Source organism: Rhinatrema bivittatum, chromosome 1 (genome assembly GCF_901001135.1).
Source record: "Rhinatrema bivittatum chromosome 1, aRhiBiv1.1, whole genome shotgun sequence".
Lineage (NCBI taxonomy): Eukaryota > Metazoa > Chordata > Amphibia > Gymnophiona > Rhinatrematidae > Rhinatrema > Rhinatrema bivittatum.
Window position 1 is genome coordinate 18821846 of NC_042615.1, and position 15934 is coordinate 18837779.

The window sequence follows — 15934 nt, forward strand, 5'->3', positions numbered from 1 at the left end:
GCATGCACAGCACATTGAGACTTTACTAATCCAGAGCCGGCGCAGGTGAGCAGCTGCCGCTGCTGCCGAAGGAAGGAGTGGGGAGAGCTGTGCTGGAAGAGAGGAAGGAATCTCTTCTGGAGCCGCCGGCTACCGGAGGGAGCGCTGTCATTCACCCTGCCAGAGACGTGGCTGGTAGCAAGAGGAGGGAGATTGTGCGTAAAGGGAGACCAGGGATCCGCTGTCTGATGGGCAGAGGTGGGAAGGGGGGGAGAGGTGTAAGATGGAGAGAGCGCTGAGCAGGGTGGGCACGAAGATCATGGGGCTGCCTCGCTCTCACCTCATTGTTGATCCGGTCTGACTGAGGGCATTGAGTTTCGGATGCTGGTTCATCATGTTGATCCTGTGAGTAAAGAGGAGCCAGGTTGTCTGTTATTGCATCTCATCCGCACAGGCCTGTAGATAGGTGATGAGGTGATACACTGGGCATTGCTTAGAGATGTGCAGACCAAGCTTTCAGAGGGCACCCAGAGGCCTTGGATTAATTCAGAAAATTGGAAAGAGGGGGGGGGGGGGGGGGGAGAAAGATCCTTGGGCCAACAGGCCCACAAAGTCTTGAAGATCAGAATTAATGTGGGCCAAAGCACCCTGCCCCTAAGCTCCACAAAAGATTTAAGACGTTGCATGGCTATTAGCAGTAGGATCTTCGCTCCTCACCCCCCTCCCCCGAATTCTGAATTAATCTGAAGTCTCTGTCCCCTTCTGAAAGCCCAACTTCCTACCTGCTAGGTGACCTGAAACCCTCCCGTCCTCATCTACCAACCCTCCAAAACCCTGAGACAGGATCCCCGTGACATCCACCACTACTGTCAGACCCTCTACCACACTCCCAGCTGCCTGGGGGTTTCAGGGGGTGGGGGGGCTTTCAGAGGAGGCCCATAGGCCCTGGATGACCCATAATTTGCGGGGGTGGAAATTCTTGGGCTGATATTGTCCAGAATGATATAAATCTTTTGAGGGGCTTGGGAGGAAGAGAAACAGTGCTATGGTCCACATTAGTTCTAATCTTCAGTTTAGTTTTAATTTTCAGTATAGCCAGTTAAGGTTAAAAATACCCAGGGACAATTACCTGAACAACCACGCTGAGGCACCTCCAGACTTTGCTGAATAATTTATTTGATTAAGTGAACTCGGCCCCCAGAATACCTCCCCCCCAGAACAACTCCAATTTAGCAGTTAATGACTGGGATAAAATGTATCTGGATAAAAGGTCCAGATATTTAAATCTTGGAGTTTGTCTGGCTGACTCAAAAGTTATCTAGACCGATTCCTTTGAATATCGACCTCTGAATGTGTGGAAGGGATTTCACAGTAGACGATTCAGTAAATTGTATTTGTTACCTAGATGTATAAACTGTAAATGCTTAAGGCATATTACAATCAATAAGACAACTGCAAAACATATCACAAAACAGTTAAAAACAAAAACCAAGCAATAAAAAATACAAAATAACCAAACAGCATTCTGAAAATATAACAGGCACGGATTACCTCAATAGAATTAAACAATGAAAAGTTCAAGACCATAGAGATAGAAATGAGAAGCTGAACCCCTAACAAGGTAAACTCAACCAGTTATTCAAAAGCATCTTTAAAAAGCCAAGATTTTCCAACTGCTTTTTCCAACCTAGCTTCCATCAAAAAGGAGTTCCAGAAGGCTGGAAAATCTGGCCCCCTTGTCTTTTCCGATCTTAACTCTTATGGTAGGAATTACACTGAAGAGGCCCTAACAGGAACAGACAATTCTTTGTGTATGTAGGACCCACGTCCTACAGGGCTCTGAGTGTGAAGCGGAGAACCCTGCACTGGGCACAGTATGGCGACTATGAAGAGACAATTCATTCTGTCTCTTCCGCACTCGCTGCTTGTGACTACGGGCGCCGCGGCATTTTCAACCAGCTGGAGCTTATGGACACTCCTATCAGGTAAGCCCACATAGAAAGAGTTAGAACGATCCAAACAAGAAGGCACCGTGTTCATTACAGTTTTTAAGTCAGAACTCTTAAGTGCGGGCGAAGTCAACACACAAGGCCATGCTTGGCGTACGCACTCTGAGATACCGAAGCAATATTCACCTCCATAGTTAATTCAGAGTCAAGAATGACTCCTAGACTACGGACAGGTTTTGAATGGGAAATTCAGACCATCCAAATATGGCTGGATGTTTGAGTCAAGAAATGGAAGTTTGCTTACCCACAGGGCTCTGGTCCCAATGAGCTTTAGCCTTTATTAGCTACCACCCAGTCCGATATAGTTTGCCAACACTGATTAAGGTGAGCTACAGATTTTCTAGAATGAGGACCCAAAGGGCAGTTTAATTATATCTGCATATAAATGAAAGCACCACCCCCCAAAAAACGTAATAACATCAACCAGTGGCTGTAAGTAAATATTAAAGAGTGTAGGAGAGAAGACAAAAACCTGAGGATCCACACACTCTACTGATCTTCATCTGAAGCAGTGATCACCCCACATCACACACTGCGCTCTTCCTGCTGAAACAAGCAAAACTACTGTGCAACTCTTCCATCTACACCCAGACTGGCTAAGTGCTCTAAATAAAACTAATATACTCAATGCCATCAAAACAATCCCCACCCGACTACAAGATTAGAACTAATGGTGGCCTTAGAGCCCTCCCCCCAAAACATTTAAGATATCACAGGCCTATCAGCCCAAGTATCTGCCCTCCCTCACACGCCCCCAAATTCTTAACCAGGGTGGAACCCAGCTGCTGGCATTAGCATTTTAAAAGAAGACGGAGCAGCTTTTAAACTCTAAACACCCTTTTTTTCCACTCGCATAGATATACACTCTTATTTCCAAATTTCCGAGAATTCACTTACCATGCACAAGGGCTGCATACGCATGTATATCCAAATTTTGCATGCACAAACCTCGCGTAACTCTTTGAAAATTGCCTCCTTAATGCCTCGTCTAGTATCACAGGACCGCAAACGGAAAACTTTATACACTCTGGCTTCTCGGTGCTATCCATTGTAAATCTGATTCAACTGCAATTGTAAATGACCTTCGACCAATGACCTTTAACTGTCAGTTAAAACTTTTTTTGTAATCCACCAAGAGGCAGAAAATCAAATGTCTATAGATAACCAGCCTGTGCAGAAAGGTACCGCCTGCATGTTCCCAGCTGGAGGAAATAGTGCAGCCCATGGAAGACTGGGTCATTGCACTGTTCAATTATTTGAGGCCTGAAATAAGACGGGCTGGAGGGAGCTGTCAGCAGAACGTTCTCAGAACCAGCTCGGGGGTGCTTGGAGCTAAATTTATGGTGGTTTGATTTGTGTATCTGGTTACCATTTGTGTCCGCTTCAGCTGACAGCTGGGGGTAATGATGGTCTTACTGGTTTACATGGTAAGGTTTGATTCCAGAAATCTGCTCTTCGAGGGCTTTATGTCTGTGCCTCATGCAGGACGCCTGCCTCTATCGTACAAATGAGGGGGTCTTACTCAAGAGTCGCTCACACCCCACTGATTGCTTTTCTCATATAAGCTCCTAAGAAGCCTAATTCCTTACAGCCTTACTCAGTTAAATCTGGCCTTTCCTCAATTAATTGCACCTATAATCCCACCTGGTTCAGGTCTCCCCAGTCATCATGGCCTCGCTGCTTTCACTTCTAAGCCTCGTGTTTTATTGTTGTGTGCCTTGTCTGTCTGCCTGGATTAGACTGTAAACTCCCAGGCTTGGGGACGGTCCATTATGTGTCCCTGTACAGGGCTGCGAACATGTGGCACGTGCTGTACAAATCATGATGACAATTTGTAAGCTTCAGACGTACTCACAGGAAAAACGCTGATCCTTCTGTCCCAGCCGACGGAGATGACGTACCTGCCAAGAGAGAAAGTGACCACAGATCACCAGCGGGTTACCAACAGAGTACCAGCAGAGAACTGAGAAACTATCAGGAGAGTACCAGCTGAGTATCGGAGTACCCACAGGTTGCCAGAAGACTATCTGCAGAAGCGTAGTTTGCTCAGCTGAAAGGAAGAGCAGGAAGACGTCCCAACGCGTCCCATTAATTTACTATCCTGGGCTGAACAACTGGCACACATCCCTGCACAGGACAGCCGTGCTGGAACTCCTGCTTTTCCAGGTTTTTTCCTCCTCCACGAGAGTGTGACTGGGTGGCAAGGGCCAAAGGGAATCCTCCTACAAGAAGACTGAAACCCTCACAGACGCTTTTGCGCCAGCAATGCTGCATGCCTTCCCTCTCCTGAAGCTCGAGCGTCTCACCTCCACAATGCACCCAGATCCGGCCGGCCCCAATGAAGAGGGGACTAGGAACCTGGCTCATCTCAGTACGACTCTATGGGTTGACACTCTGTACTCTGTTGATGCTATACATTTAAGAAATATTAAATTGATTAAATCACCATGGGGCAGATGCAATAAACTGCGCCCAGGTTTACGTTTTTGGACGCACTAGACGAGCACCCGATGGAATAAGGAGATTAGCGTGTCCAAACAAATGCGTAGTCGATAGCGCTCATCACATGTAAATCCCATGTAGATGAGACTATTAGCTATTACCCACGAAGCAAACATTTGCTGGGTGCACTTTTCAACGCAGCAAAATTAACTCCAGCCCCGAAGGTGGCGTTAAGTCAATCTGCGAGTCAAGGGCTTATGAGACATTAAAAAATACGGTCCTCTGTGGTTCCTCCTAGTTAGTATCGGGAAATTTACTGCTTATGGTGTTTAAAAATAAAGGTATATGGGCTTGATTTAAAAAAAAAATTCTGCACTCGCGCAATAGCAAGGGACACTAAACTCTGGGCATCCAGCAACCTCAGCAAACTCCGCCAGAAGCGGGATAAAAACGGATGCAACTGTGGGCACCCGATGTATCTGAGTGCTAGGGACGCACAATTCTCCCCTACGCAGCTCCTCATTTAAATACTGCATCGGGCGCCCCGGGGATACGGCTGCGTGCGTGTTAGGGAAACAGGTGCTTGGTACGAGCGCCCGTTTTAACGCACCTCTTATTGCATCATGGGAGCAGCAAACTGACTTCTAAATCTTACCTTCTTAATTCCAGCAATTTATGGGAAGTCACCATCCAATTCCTTCATCAGCAGATTTTACATTGTTAGCTTATGGAAGAACGGATTATCCTTGGTCTCAGAAGCAGCCTTACCTGTTGTTATAAATTTCAGCAAAGGTGCAGTCGTTAATTTCATCTTCTGACCTGGCGGCTGAAAAGGGACACAGAAAAGAGGACAGGTAAGGCCTGCACAGGAACATAAGGCATGCCATACTGAGTCAGACCAAGCATCCTGTTTCCCGACAGGAGCCAAGCCAGATCTCTAAGAAGTACCCAGCAGATCCCAAAGAGTAGATCCATTTCTTGTTCCCAATCCCAGAGATGAGTTTACCTGGCTAATAATAGTTTATGGACTTTTCTTCCAGGACCTTGTACAAACCCCTTTTAAAACCCCGTTATGCTAGATGCCTGGAGCACAACCTCTGGCAATAAATTCTATGGCTGGATGGCGCATTGAGTGGCCTTTTCAAAGCCGTGGCAACAAGCTGTCAAACAGAAGATAGGGGAGATGCTTCTGCTTGCTCCACACCCTCCCGGCTCCCCTCCACCCCCCCCAACCACACCTCCCTCCCCAGTACCTGGTTTAAGGGTCTGTATGTAATGGATGAGTGGAGAATAATTCCATCTCTTCACGCTCCCATCCCTGCCCCCAGTCACTAATCTAGAGAGGGAAACAAAAGAAGCATCAACATCACGCGCACACAGGTTCTCTCCTACGAAGCCCGAGTTCTACACTGCATGCCAGTGGTGGTTCCCATCCACCCTAAATGCAGCTCCCAGACTTAACTGTATTTTTTGGTTTTATATTAATACTAGAATGAACCACTAAACAGAAAGTATACAGAATTTCTTCCAGTGAATTCAGTAAAAACAGATGAAGACACATAAACCAGTAGAATGACCATGGCAGTCTCTGTTGTTCGGACGTTGATTTCTCTCCGCCTGTCTGCGGGAGACACAAGGCTGCATTTTCCTATCTTTGTACATGCATTATGTTACTACGGAAATCGGCACCTGCCAACAGACAATCTTGCACACGCATATTCTCTTGGGGATGCTCACTGATCTCTCGTGATTCGTTCCAATGCTCCCTTCCAGGCGAGAGCCACCAATGACTTTAGTTTTGCGACGATGCAGTGAGCAGCGATATGCATCTATTACCACAGGAACCACGTTGCAATTACCGCAGAAGAGAAGATCGGAAAATTTAGAAAGAAGCCAAAGCAGATAAGCAGAATATGGCTAGGCAGTATATAAATGTAATAAATAAATAAATAGAATAAACTTCTGTTTATCGATGAAACAAACAAGACTATATCTGCGAAACATCCGAAATTAAGGAGACTGGAGGGAAGAAGCAGTGGCAAAGATAAAGCCGTAAGTGAGCCAAAAGATTTATTTAAAAAAAAACAAAAAACTACAAAGAAAGGTCTATGGTTTGGCAGACAAAAAACATCCAAAGTTTCAACCGAACTGAACTGATGAGTTTCACTTCATGCTAAACGAAGTTTCTCCGACGCTGGTTCGTCGCATCTGACAAGAATACATGCTCTAGTTGTAAGTGCGGCGATTTGAAACGACCTCGGACAACATCGCTTGTGAGGGTCACCGAAAATTACTCACCTGGAAGGAAGAAAGGGAAAAGTAAAACACTGACCAACCTGCTACTGCCTTCAAAGGCCAGAAAAAAAAAAAATAAAAATAACGCTAATATGTTTTTCTGACTCATCCGCCTAACCTTTTAGCTGGATAAGCAAGAGAAACATAGAAAACTAGACATTTAGATGGATAACGTGTGAGTTATCCATTCTAAAAGGCTTTGAATATTGGACTCAGAATGATTAACATAAAAAGGAGAAGAAAAGAAATGACAAACCCAACAACAGTAAAGTTGAAGTTACATGATATGGAAAGTACAATATTAGGGATAAGTCTGAGGTCCTGGTGCTGGTCTGCATTGTCCCTGGTCAGGTTTCATTTCTGGCCTGGTGGCAGAATACCACATATTTTGCTGCTATTGCTGCCATTTCCCTTATTCCCCCCCCCCCTTGATTGGGGAGGGGTTTCCCCGCTCATTCCTTAATGGGATACCTTTGATTTTCTCTGTTGGCTTTGGGAAATGTGCATCTCCGATATCTTCTTTGGGGATCAATATTCAGATGGTTTTATCTTCCCATCGCTCTGACTGCTTTCGACCTTTCTGGCAGTTCAGCCAGATAAAAGTTAGTTGGATAGGTTGGAGGCATTCTGGGGAGGAGTTAAGCTAGCAGGATAACTTATCCAGCTAAGTCTGGCTGTGCTGGAGAGCAGCCCTAAAGGTAGCCATCTAAGTTTATCTGGCTGAGCACGGCGTTTTTGGGTCATACTCAGCGGCACTCCACTGAATATCCCTAACAATCTATCCGCCTATCCTTAGCCGGAAACTTTGCCCGCACAGGAGGAAATGCATTTCTATTTCTCCAGTGTCGCATTCCATTCAGAGTCTCTGCCATCTTGGGGATTCAAGTTTGGTTTTCGTATGCATCGTTCTATTTCTAATCTGTGGTCATCTATCCCGTATTAGGTGAGGGTGTGTCTGTTTTTTTTTGCATTTGTGACTGAGGTGAGGGATTCTGCTCCCGTATATTTCCTGTGTAAGGATCCGCAGCAGTCCAGTTTGTTCTGTTTTCCAGTTTGTGCCTCCCAATAGGAGATGTATTGGTGTTCTAGGGCACGTTGAAATATTTGCATTGCTGTCTTTTTCTATGTGGGTTGCAGTTGTTTGGGTTCCAGGTGTTAGTGCTGAATTAGTAGGGCAGGTTTGCTACATAGGTACACAGTGTGGGGGGTTTTCCAGGGTTTTGTGTTGTTTTACAGAGTGCCTTGGTGGTGGAGAGAGTTTGTGTTAACGTTAATGAGATGACTCCTGAATTGGAGGGGGAGGCATAACCCAGCAGTCTGGACTGATCCTGGTACGTACAGGGAATCAGTCTTTCATGGTGAGTAGTAAGGGGAAGTGTCCTAATTCTGCTCTGCACCCATTGTTAGGGGAGTTTCTATGGACACAGAGTGTCTGTTTGCAGAACTGAAAGTGCAGGATTTCTATCCCATTCTGTATAACTTGGGGGTAATGATACTAGTGAATAATTGTAACAGTTGTTTTACTGGGAGTGGTATTTCTCCAGAAATTTGTTTGATGTATACAAGACTCTAAGAGTCGGTGGCAGAGCTGGGATCGGATCTGAGGCATAATGAGAGTAAATGACTTGTCAGGGTCACACACAAAAGTCAAGAGGTGAAAAGATTTTAACCTGCAAATCAGGAATTCAATGACCTGAACATTAGACCACTACTCTCACTATCATACAGTGACCTGCCCAAGGTCAACCAACAGCCTTAGATGCCACCGGCCTTCAGCCCTCAGTCCCAAGTGCTGACCACTAGCTCTCCACTAGCTCTGGGGTACCTTAAACTAGTTACAACAGGCTACGCTCTTCAGAGAACCTGTTTCTCTGTAATTAGTTTAAATCACTCCCCAGTCACAAAGGGATTCTATTAAGCAGCTTAGCTCATCGGTGTCCTCACACTGATGTGACCATGGCTCTCAGGTTTCACGGTGCAGAGGACAGGTGTGCTCGGATTGATCTGCGTAATCTCTTGAAGTCTCCCTGTCATTAGCTTCATCCCACAACTGTCTGTAACAAGACCAAAGGTCCCAAACTCCCACCTGCCAGGCCGTACACACTGGTGCCTTGCTCTCTCTAGAGGGGCTCAGGTACCTAACTGCCAGTCCACCCCCTCCCCTCAGCGCCACACAGCAGAGGGAAACGGCTCACGCTGTAAGGGCTCTCAGGGGGACAGACGCCTTTCCTCTGCTTAGCTCATGTCCAGTAGAAGGAGATAATGCCAGACAATGATACTCCCCAGGCACGAGAGGGGCAGACAGACAGATGGGTGAGGATTTAACAAGCTAAATCACCGAGCCCAGGACTACTCCCCAGCCGATGACTTCAATAGCTCACACTGGGGTGCAGAAACAAAATCTCTGCACTGTTCCTCAGGGTTTATTGGTTGTGGCGTTCACCTGCTGTTGGTTGAAACTGTAAAAGGGGAGCCCGACCTGACTTCCAAAAATCAAGTTTTCACTGCAGGCGTTAATTATTACTTAGACTATAAACCCTCTCTGGGACAGAGTCCCTACCTACGGTACCTGAATTATAATTTTCCTTCAGCATGACTTTGGAAAGGCTAGTAATAAAATCCACAAGATAAAATCCTTCTAGATAGAAACTACACACTGGTTTGCCACAAACAGCCACTACTGAGCACTACAGAACTTGATCAGTATTCCTGGATAAGCACTGCACCACTTTCCACGTTCAGTGTATGCCACATACAACCAGTGAGTGAGCACTGAAAGATCTGATCAGCATGCCTGGATAGACACTGCACCACTCTCCATGTTCAGTATGTGCCACATACAGTCACTGAATGAGCACTACAGGATCTGATCAGCACTCCTGAATAGTCACTGGACCACTCTCCATCTCCAGTGTGTGCCACATTAAGCCAGTGAGTGAGCACTGCATGATCTGATCAGCACTCCTGGATAGTCACAGTACCACTCTCCATGTTCAGCATGTGCCACAAATAGCCACTGAACGAGCACTACAGGATCTGATCAGCACTCCTGAATAGTCACTGCACCACTCTCCATGTCCAGTGTGTGCCACATTAAGCCAGTGAGTGCGCACTGCATGATCTGATCAGCACTCCTGAATAGGCACTGCACCACTCTCCATGTCCAGCGTGTGCCACATTAAGCCAGTGAGTGAACACTGCATGATCTGATCAGCACTCCTGGATAGTCACTGTATCACTCTCCATGTCCAGTGTGTGCCACATTAAGCCAGTGAGTGAGCACTGCATGATCTGATCAGCACTCCTGGGTAGGCACTGCACCACTCTCCATGTCCAGCGTGTGCCACATTAAGCCAGTGAGTGAGCACTGCATGATCTGATCACTCCTGGATAGTCACTGCACCACTCTCCATGTCCAGTGTGTGCCACATTAAGCCAGTGAGTGAGCACTGCACGATCTGATCAGCACTCCTGGATAGACACTGCACCACTCTCCATGTTCAGTATGTGCCACAAACAGCTACTGAACAAGCAGTACAGGATCTGATCAGCATTCCTGAATAGTCACTGCACCACTCTCCATGTCCAGTGTGTGTTACATTAAGCCAGTGAATGAGCACTGCACGATCTGATCAGCACTCCTGGATAGGCACTGCACCACTCTCCATGTCCAGTGTGTGCCACATTAAGCCAGTGAGTGAGCACTGCATGATCTGATCAGCACTCCTGGATAAAAACTACGCCACCCTCCATATTCAGTATGTACCATATATAGCCACTGAACGAGCACTGCATGATCTGATCGGCACTCCTGGATAGTCACTGCACCACTCTCCATGTACAGTGTGTATCACATTAAACCAGTGAGTGAGCACTGCACGATCTGATCAGCACTCCTGGATAGACACTGCAGCACTCTCCATGTACAGTGTGTATCACATTAAACCAGTGAGTGAGCACTGCACGATCTGATCAGCACTCCTGGATAGGCACTGCACCACTCTCCATGTCCAATTTCAGAAGATGGAAGTAGTAGAAAGACAGAGGCCCCAAGTAGTCAATGCTGTCTCTCCCCAAATATCTATCTATTCTGGGAAATGAGAGAGTACTGCATATTTAAGAATGACTATAGGTATGTATTAATCAGTTTCCAGTAGCAATTAAGCTATGATATAAAATATGTTTTTGTGCCCTGTGATTTATTGTGAACCAGTGGATACATTTAACATATTTCTTTTCGATTTGTATTTGTTCTTCTTGTCTTATAATTGCTGAGTATGGCCTCCTGATCCGAGTGCAGACATGAACACTGCCTAACCACAAGCTTCTGTGACAGCAGCAGATTGGCCTCTCTGTCCAAAACAGGCATGTCCCAGCAGATGCAAAAGTCTTATGGCCACCAATCAGGGCCACATCCACCAATCAGGGCCACATAAGGCAAGAACTACACAAAAATTAAACAATGAAAAGGAATTAATGTTGTCTGCAAGATGCTTGATGAATAGCTAAAAAGACAAAAACAAAATGGGGTTTTTTTTCCTCCTTTGACTGGATGCTCCAAGATGCATTTTCTTGCAAATGTGTGTGTAAATATGTACACCTCTTCACAGGTCTTTCCTCCTACCACTGAGAGATCATCTCTTGTACCATAAGAAACATCTCTTGCTGCACCTCTTAACATCCACTAGCAGGTCAGGTGAGGGCCATCTTAAAAGGGAAGTCCCATGGACCACTTTTCATTTATTTACCTTGAGTGGCATCTGAAATGGAACTGTGGTCTTCACTGCCATGTCCTCCATGCTCTAGCTGTCTCGTTCTGATTCATGTTCCAAATCCCGACTGACTGAGGAGAAGCTCCCGTCATGCTCTGGGTCATTCTTGGTAGCTGATTTGATTTGGTGAGTTTGCAGAGTTGCCACGTGGGCTCTATGTTCAACCACGGCACTCTTGTAATCCAGGCCTGGCTTTATAGCTCGGATCCCAGGTGCATTCCACAGAACAAAATACACTTAAACTGCACCAAGGGTGAGAGTTAAGAAACCAGGATTGGATCATTATCTCGTGATGGCATGAAATTTGTTTGGCAAAAATTAATGGTGGAATAAGAACACGAGAAGCGCCTTGCGAGGTCAGACCAATGGCCCGTCAAGCCCAGCATCCCGTCTCCGACAGTGGAGAGTCTGGAAGGGTCTTGCATAGTGTCACAGTATTTCTCAGCTCTGCAGAACTGTTTCCTTTTTCAGCAAGTCTTCAGTGTCCAGAATTCCAGTTGCTTTCTTCTCTGGTACTGCAGCAAGGCAATCAGCCAGCGCTCTTTCTCCCCGTGCCCCGCACGCAGGTTCAGTGACCGAGCACCCAGAGGCTGCGCCGAGTGCTTCAGAAGCCATGCGCGCCTCCTCCTCCTGCTCCGAACAGAGTGACCTCATCACACACAGTGCATCACGGGAGTCTAAGGCTCACCGAGGCGTCCCCAGCCAACTTCCAGCTCCTCGTGTCATGGCTCTTTAAATGTAAAATTCTTCATCACACAAGATCAGGAATTCTGAAAATAGTTACCCAGGCAAGTGACACCAGAGATGTTTGGTCTTTGATGATTTGCACTCTATGATACCCTACCCTTTCTATTTATTTATTTATTTATTTGAAACTTTTTTTTTCTGGAATTTAAACATGACTAACGTACATCTCTGCCCAAACCCAACCAGATATATACAGTCTATACAGGTTATTTTAATATCACGGATATTTAATAAGCCTGATCCTGTCTCTGTGAGTGTAACAACGCCTGGAGCTTCATTTGTACCTCTTCCCACTGTTGTCGAAGGCTAGGCAGGTCACTGCGGCATCCCCATGGGCATCGTCCAGTTCGGCCAGCAGCTGCCCTGTCTGCAGGTCCCATGCTTTAATCACCTGGAGGAAGAACATCGGTAGTCAGAGCTAAGATACCAGAATGCTTCTTGCAAGAAACAACACAGAGTTAACAGTAATGCAAAAGGAAGCACATTTCAGGGTAAGCAAGATCATTTTAAACTTATCAGAATCATCAGGGGTTTAAAGAAAAAGGCAAACTAGACATTTTTTTTAATTTATATTTTATTGACGTATGCAAAAAATGAGATAATAACATGGTATTAAAATGATATTACAACACTTGAAATATGTTACAATGCACAATAAAATACACTGCTGTCAATCTTCTGCTGACAATCTTCTTTGATGTATTGTGTGCAAAAATATTACAACAGCAATTAACAAGTATAGCAAGTATAGCACGTACTGAAGCTTTGAATGGACAGGACAATATCAAATTACGGCATCATGTAGGCTGGAATGCACGACAGCACCCCCACACTTTTAATCTGAAAGAAAGACATCTCTTGTGCAGATAGTACACAACGTTATGGTAGTAACAAATTCCCTCTCCAACTCCAGAAAGGGTCCCAGACATCATTAAACCGTGTCACATGGTGATGTTTCCTGGCCGTTAATTGGTACAAAACACACATCTGATCTAACTTGAAGACTAAGTCATTCTTGGAAGGTACGTGAACATTCTTCCACCGTGCTGCTATGACACTTCTGGCTGCTATCAATATCTGATGTGTTAATAGCCACATTTGTTTGGGGCCCTCTATTGGGACATTAAGTAGTGCAGTTTCTGGTAGTAACACTAAATCAATATAAAAAATTTGCTTTATAATATCAGTTACCATTTTCCAAAATTTCACTGCTTCTGGGCATTCCCACCATACATGAATAAACGATCCAGTGTGTCCACAACTTCTCCAGCATTTAATAGATATAGAAATGTGGGCCTTGAACAGTCATAATTGCGTATAATACCATCGCAGCAGGACCTTATAACTATTTTCCACTAGAGACGCCGAGATAGAGCTTCGCTTAGTGTTAAGATAGATTATATCCCACTGTGCGTCTTCCAGTTCCTTACCTAGATCCACTTCCCACGCCCTCACAAATGATGGTTTCTGTATGGGATCTTTATTTAGTAAATTATATATTTTTTAAATAGCTCCCTTTATTCTGTCTGCTTGGGTACACCAGTGTTCCCACTGCGATCTTCCCATAGATAGATCGGAGGCTATCTTCTCAGAGTGAATAAAACGCCCCAATTGTATATATTCAAATCTGTCACATTCTGATAGTTCATAAGTATCTAAGAGATGAGGGAAGGGGACCATCCACCCCCCACCCCCCACCCCCCACACATCATTAACCAAATTGATCTGTTTCAATTTCCAGGTCTGGAAACGAAGGGATGCTTGCCCAGGTGTGAATCGTTTATGAAAATACAGATAGGAGCTATGAAAATATTTCCTATCACCTACTAATTTATGTTTCCATTGATTCCATATTCTCATGGTATTGAGCGTTGTGAAGGGCAGCTCCCCCGCCCCCACCCATGTGTCTTTCGGTTGCCATGGTAGGGCCCTTAATGGCATTAGTACCCACTAAAGCTTGTTCAATGGCAGCCCAGCACTCCTGTTCCCCGTTCTGGTTCCAAACAATAATGGCTCTCATTTGGGCGGCGACGTAATGCCAGCAGAGCTGTGGCACTCCCAAACCCCCTCTCAACTTTGGCCTATACAGTATACCACTTGCCACTCTGGGAGGTTTACGCTTCCAGATGAAAGCAAATATTCGCTTCTGCCACCATTTCAAGATAGCCGTGGGGACGTGAATGGGCAGCATTTGGAAAAGATAAAGAAACTTAGGAAGGACATTCATCTTTATTGATGTTATACGTCCAAACCATGATAGAGGAATCCTCGACCAACTGTCCAATTCTTGAAATATTTTTGCCGACAAGGGCGAGTAGTTTAACTTGAATAAATCCTCCACCTGATTGCTAATATTAATTCCTAAGTACTTTATTTTCAACTTAGCCCATTAAAAAGAAAATGTTGTTTAAAACCCGGTAATTGAGATTGTGGAATGGAAAGGTTTAGGACCTGTGATTCATCCAAATTGAGTCAGAAGCTGGATACGGTGCCAAATTCTGCTAAGGCGTTTACCACCCCTTTCAGTAAAGAAGAAGGATTAGCTAAGGTGAATAAGATGTCATCTGCAAATAAAGACATCTTGTAGGACTGGCCCCCAATTTTAATCCCTATAATGGAAGGGTTGGCTCTAACTTTTATAGCTAAGGGTTCTAAAAATAACACGAATAGCAGTGGGACAAAGGGCATCCCTGTCTTGTACCTCTCCCTATAGGAAACAGATTCGAATAAAATCCATTCACTTTAACACATGCTTTAGGTTCATCATATAGCTTAGTGACCCATCATATAAAATACTCCCCAAAGTTCATCTGCTGTAACGTCGCAAACAAATATGGCCAATGCACCATGTCAAACGCCTTTTCAGAAACTAGACATTTTAAATGGGAAGCATGCAATCACTTGTTGAGCACAAAGGTTGTTATCTCAGAGGGAACAATAGGTGTAGCTCCAAACTTTCACTAAACAATTAAGTTGCCTTAACACTGCTTTTCTGGAAGGTTTCATACTGGGTCAGCCTGGTGGCTAAGTGGCAGTGTGTACCTGGGTTCAGTTCCCGGCACAGGTCTTCTGCTCAACAGGCCAGCTGGGCTGGAGAAAGCTATAGAGGCCATGTTCACAGCCCTTGGGGGGTGAAGGATGTCATTGTCATTGTGCTACAGTGACATCTACTGGATCTAATTTAATTTGGACATATACAATTTGCTTTTACAGGAGAATATCTCAGTTTGCATATTACACTGCAAAAATCAATTGAATGCCCTTATACAGGAGGGGTAACCACCCAACCTCACTCTATTAAAATACAAAATTCATCAAAACACATGAAAATCAGATGCCAGAGAAAGTCATGAGAATAGCTAATCTCAATGTGGAGAAGTGTGCACAGGCAAAATTGTCTTTGGGCTATTTTGTTCCTTATTTTTTTGTCATGGTTTTAAAATGTCCTTTCCATTCGTTTCATTGCTTTACATGCGTAACTTTGGTTTTCCTCGCATAAAGTCATGCTTATGTATGTAAGTACGCTGTCGTACAAGTATAAAAGTTAGGCGCCCATCGAGAACGAAATGACTGCACTTCCCTATCAATCTGACTAACATCAAATACTAAATCAAGACCCTGTAAAAATGGGTAACTACTCACCCTCAAAATATAGAGATCTGATAAGTCTAAGGTAGACGTACAGCAACT

At 45.0% G+C, this 15934-nt stretch overlaps 1 protein-coding gene across 1 annotated transcript in view; it reads right to left on the reverse strand.

Moving 5' to 3' along the window:
- Positions 1-15934, reverse strand: part of LOC115084798 (WD repeat-containing protein 64-like) — a 234752-nt gene that overhangs the window by 116585 nt on the left and 102233 nt on the right. The window contains exons 14-18 of the mRNA XM_029590142.1: positions 12529-12635; positions 5684-5766; positions 5199-5256; positions 3844-3889; positions 320-382 (exon numbers count right to left, since the gene is read on the reverse strand). Of these exons, the coding sequence (XP_029446002.1) occupies positions 320-382; positions 3844-3889; positions 5199-5256; positions 5684-5766; positions 12529-12635 (357 nt within the window). The remainder of the gene's footprint in view (positions 1-319; positions 383-3843; positions 3890-5198; positions 5257-5683; positions 5767-12528; positions 12636-15934) is intronic.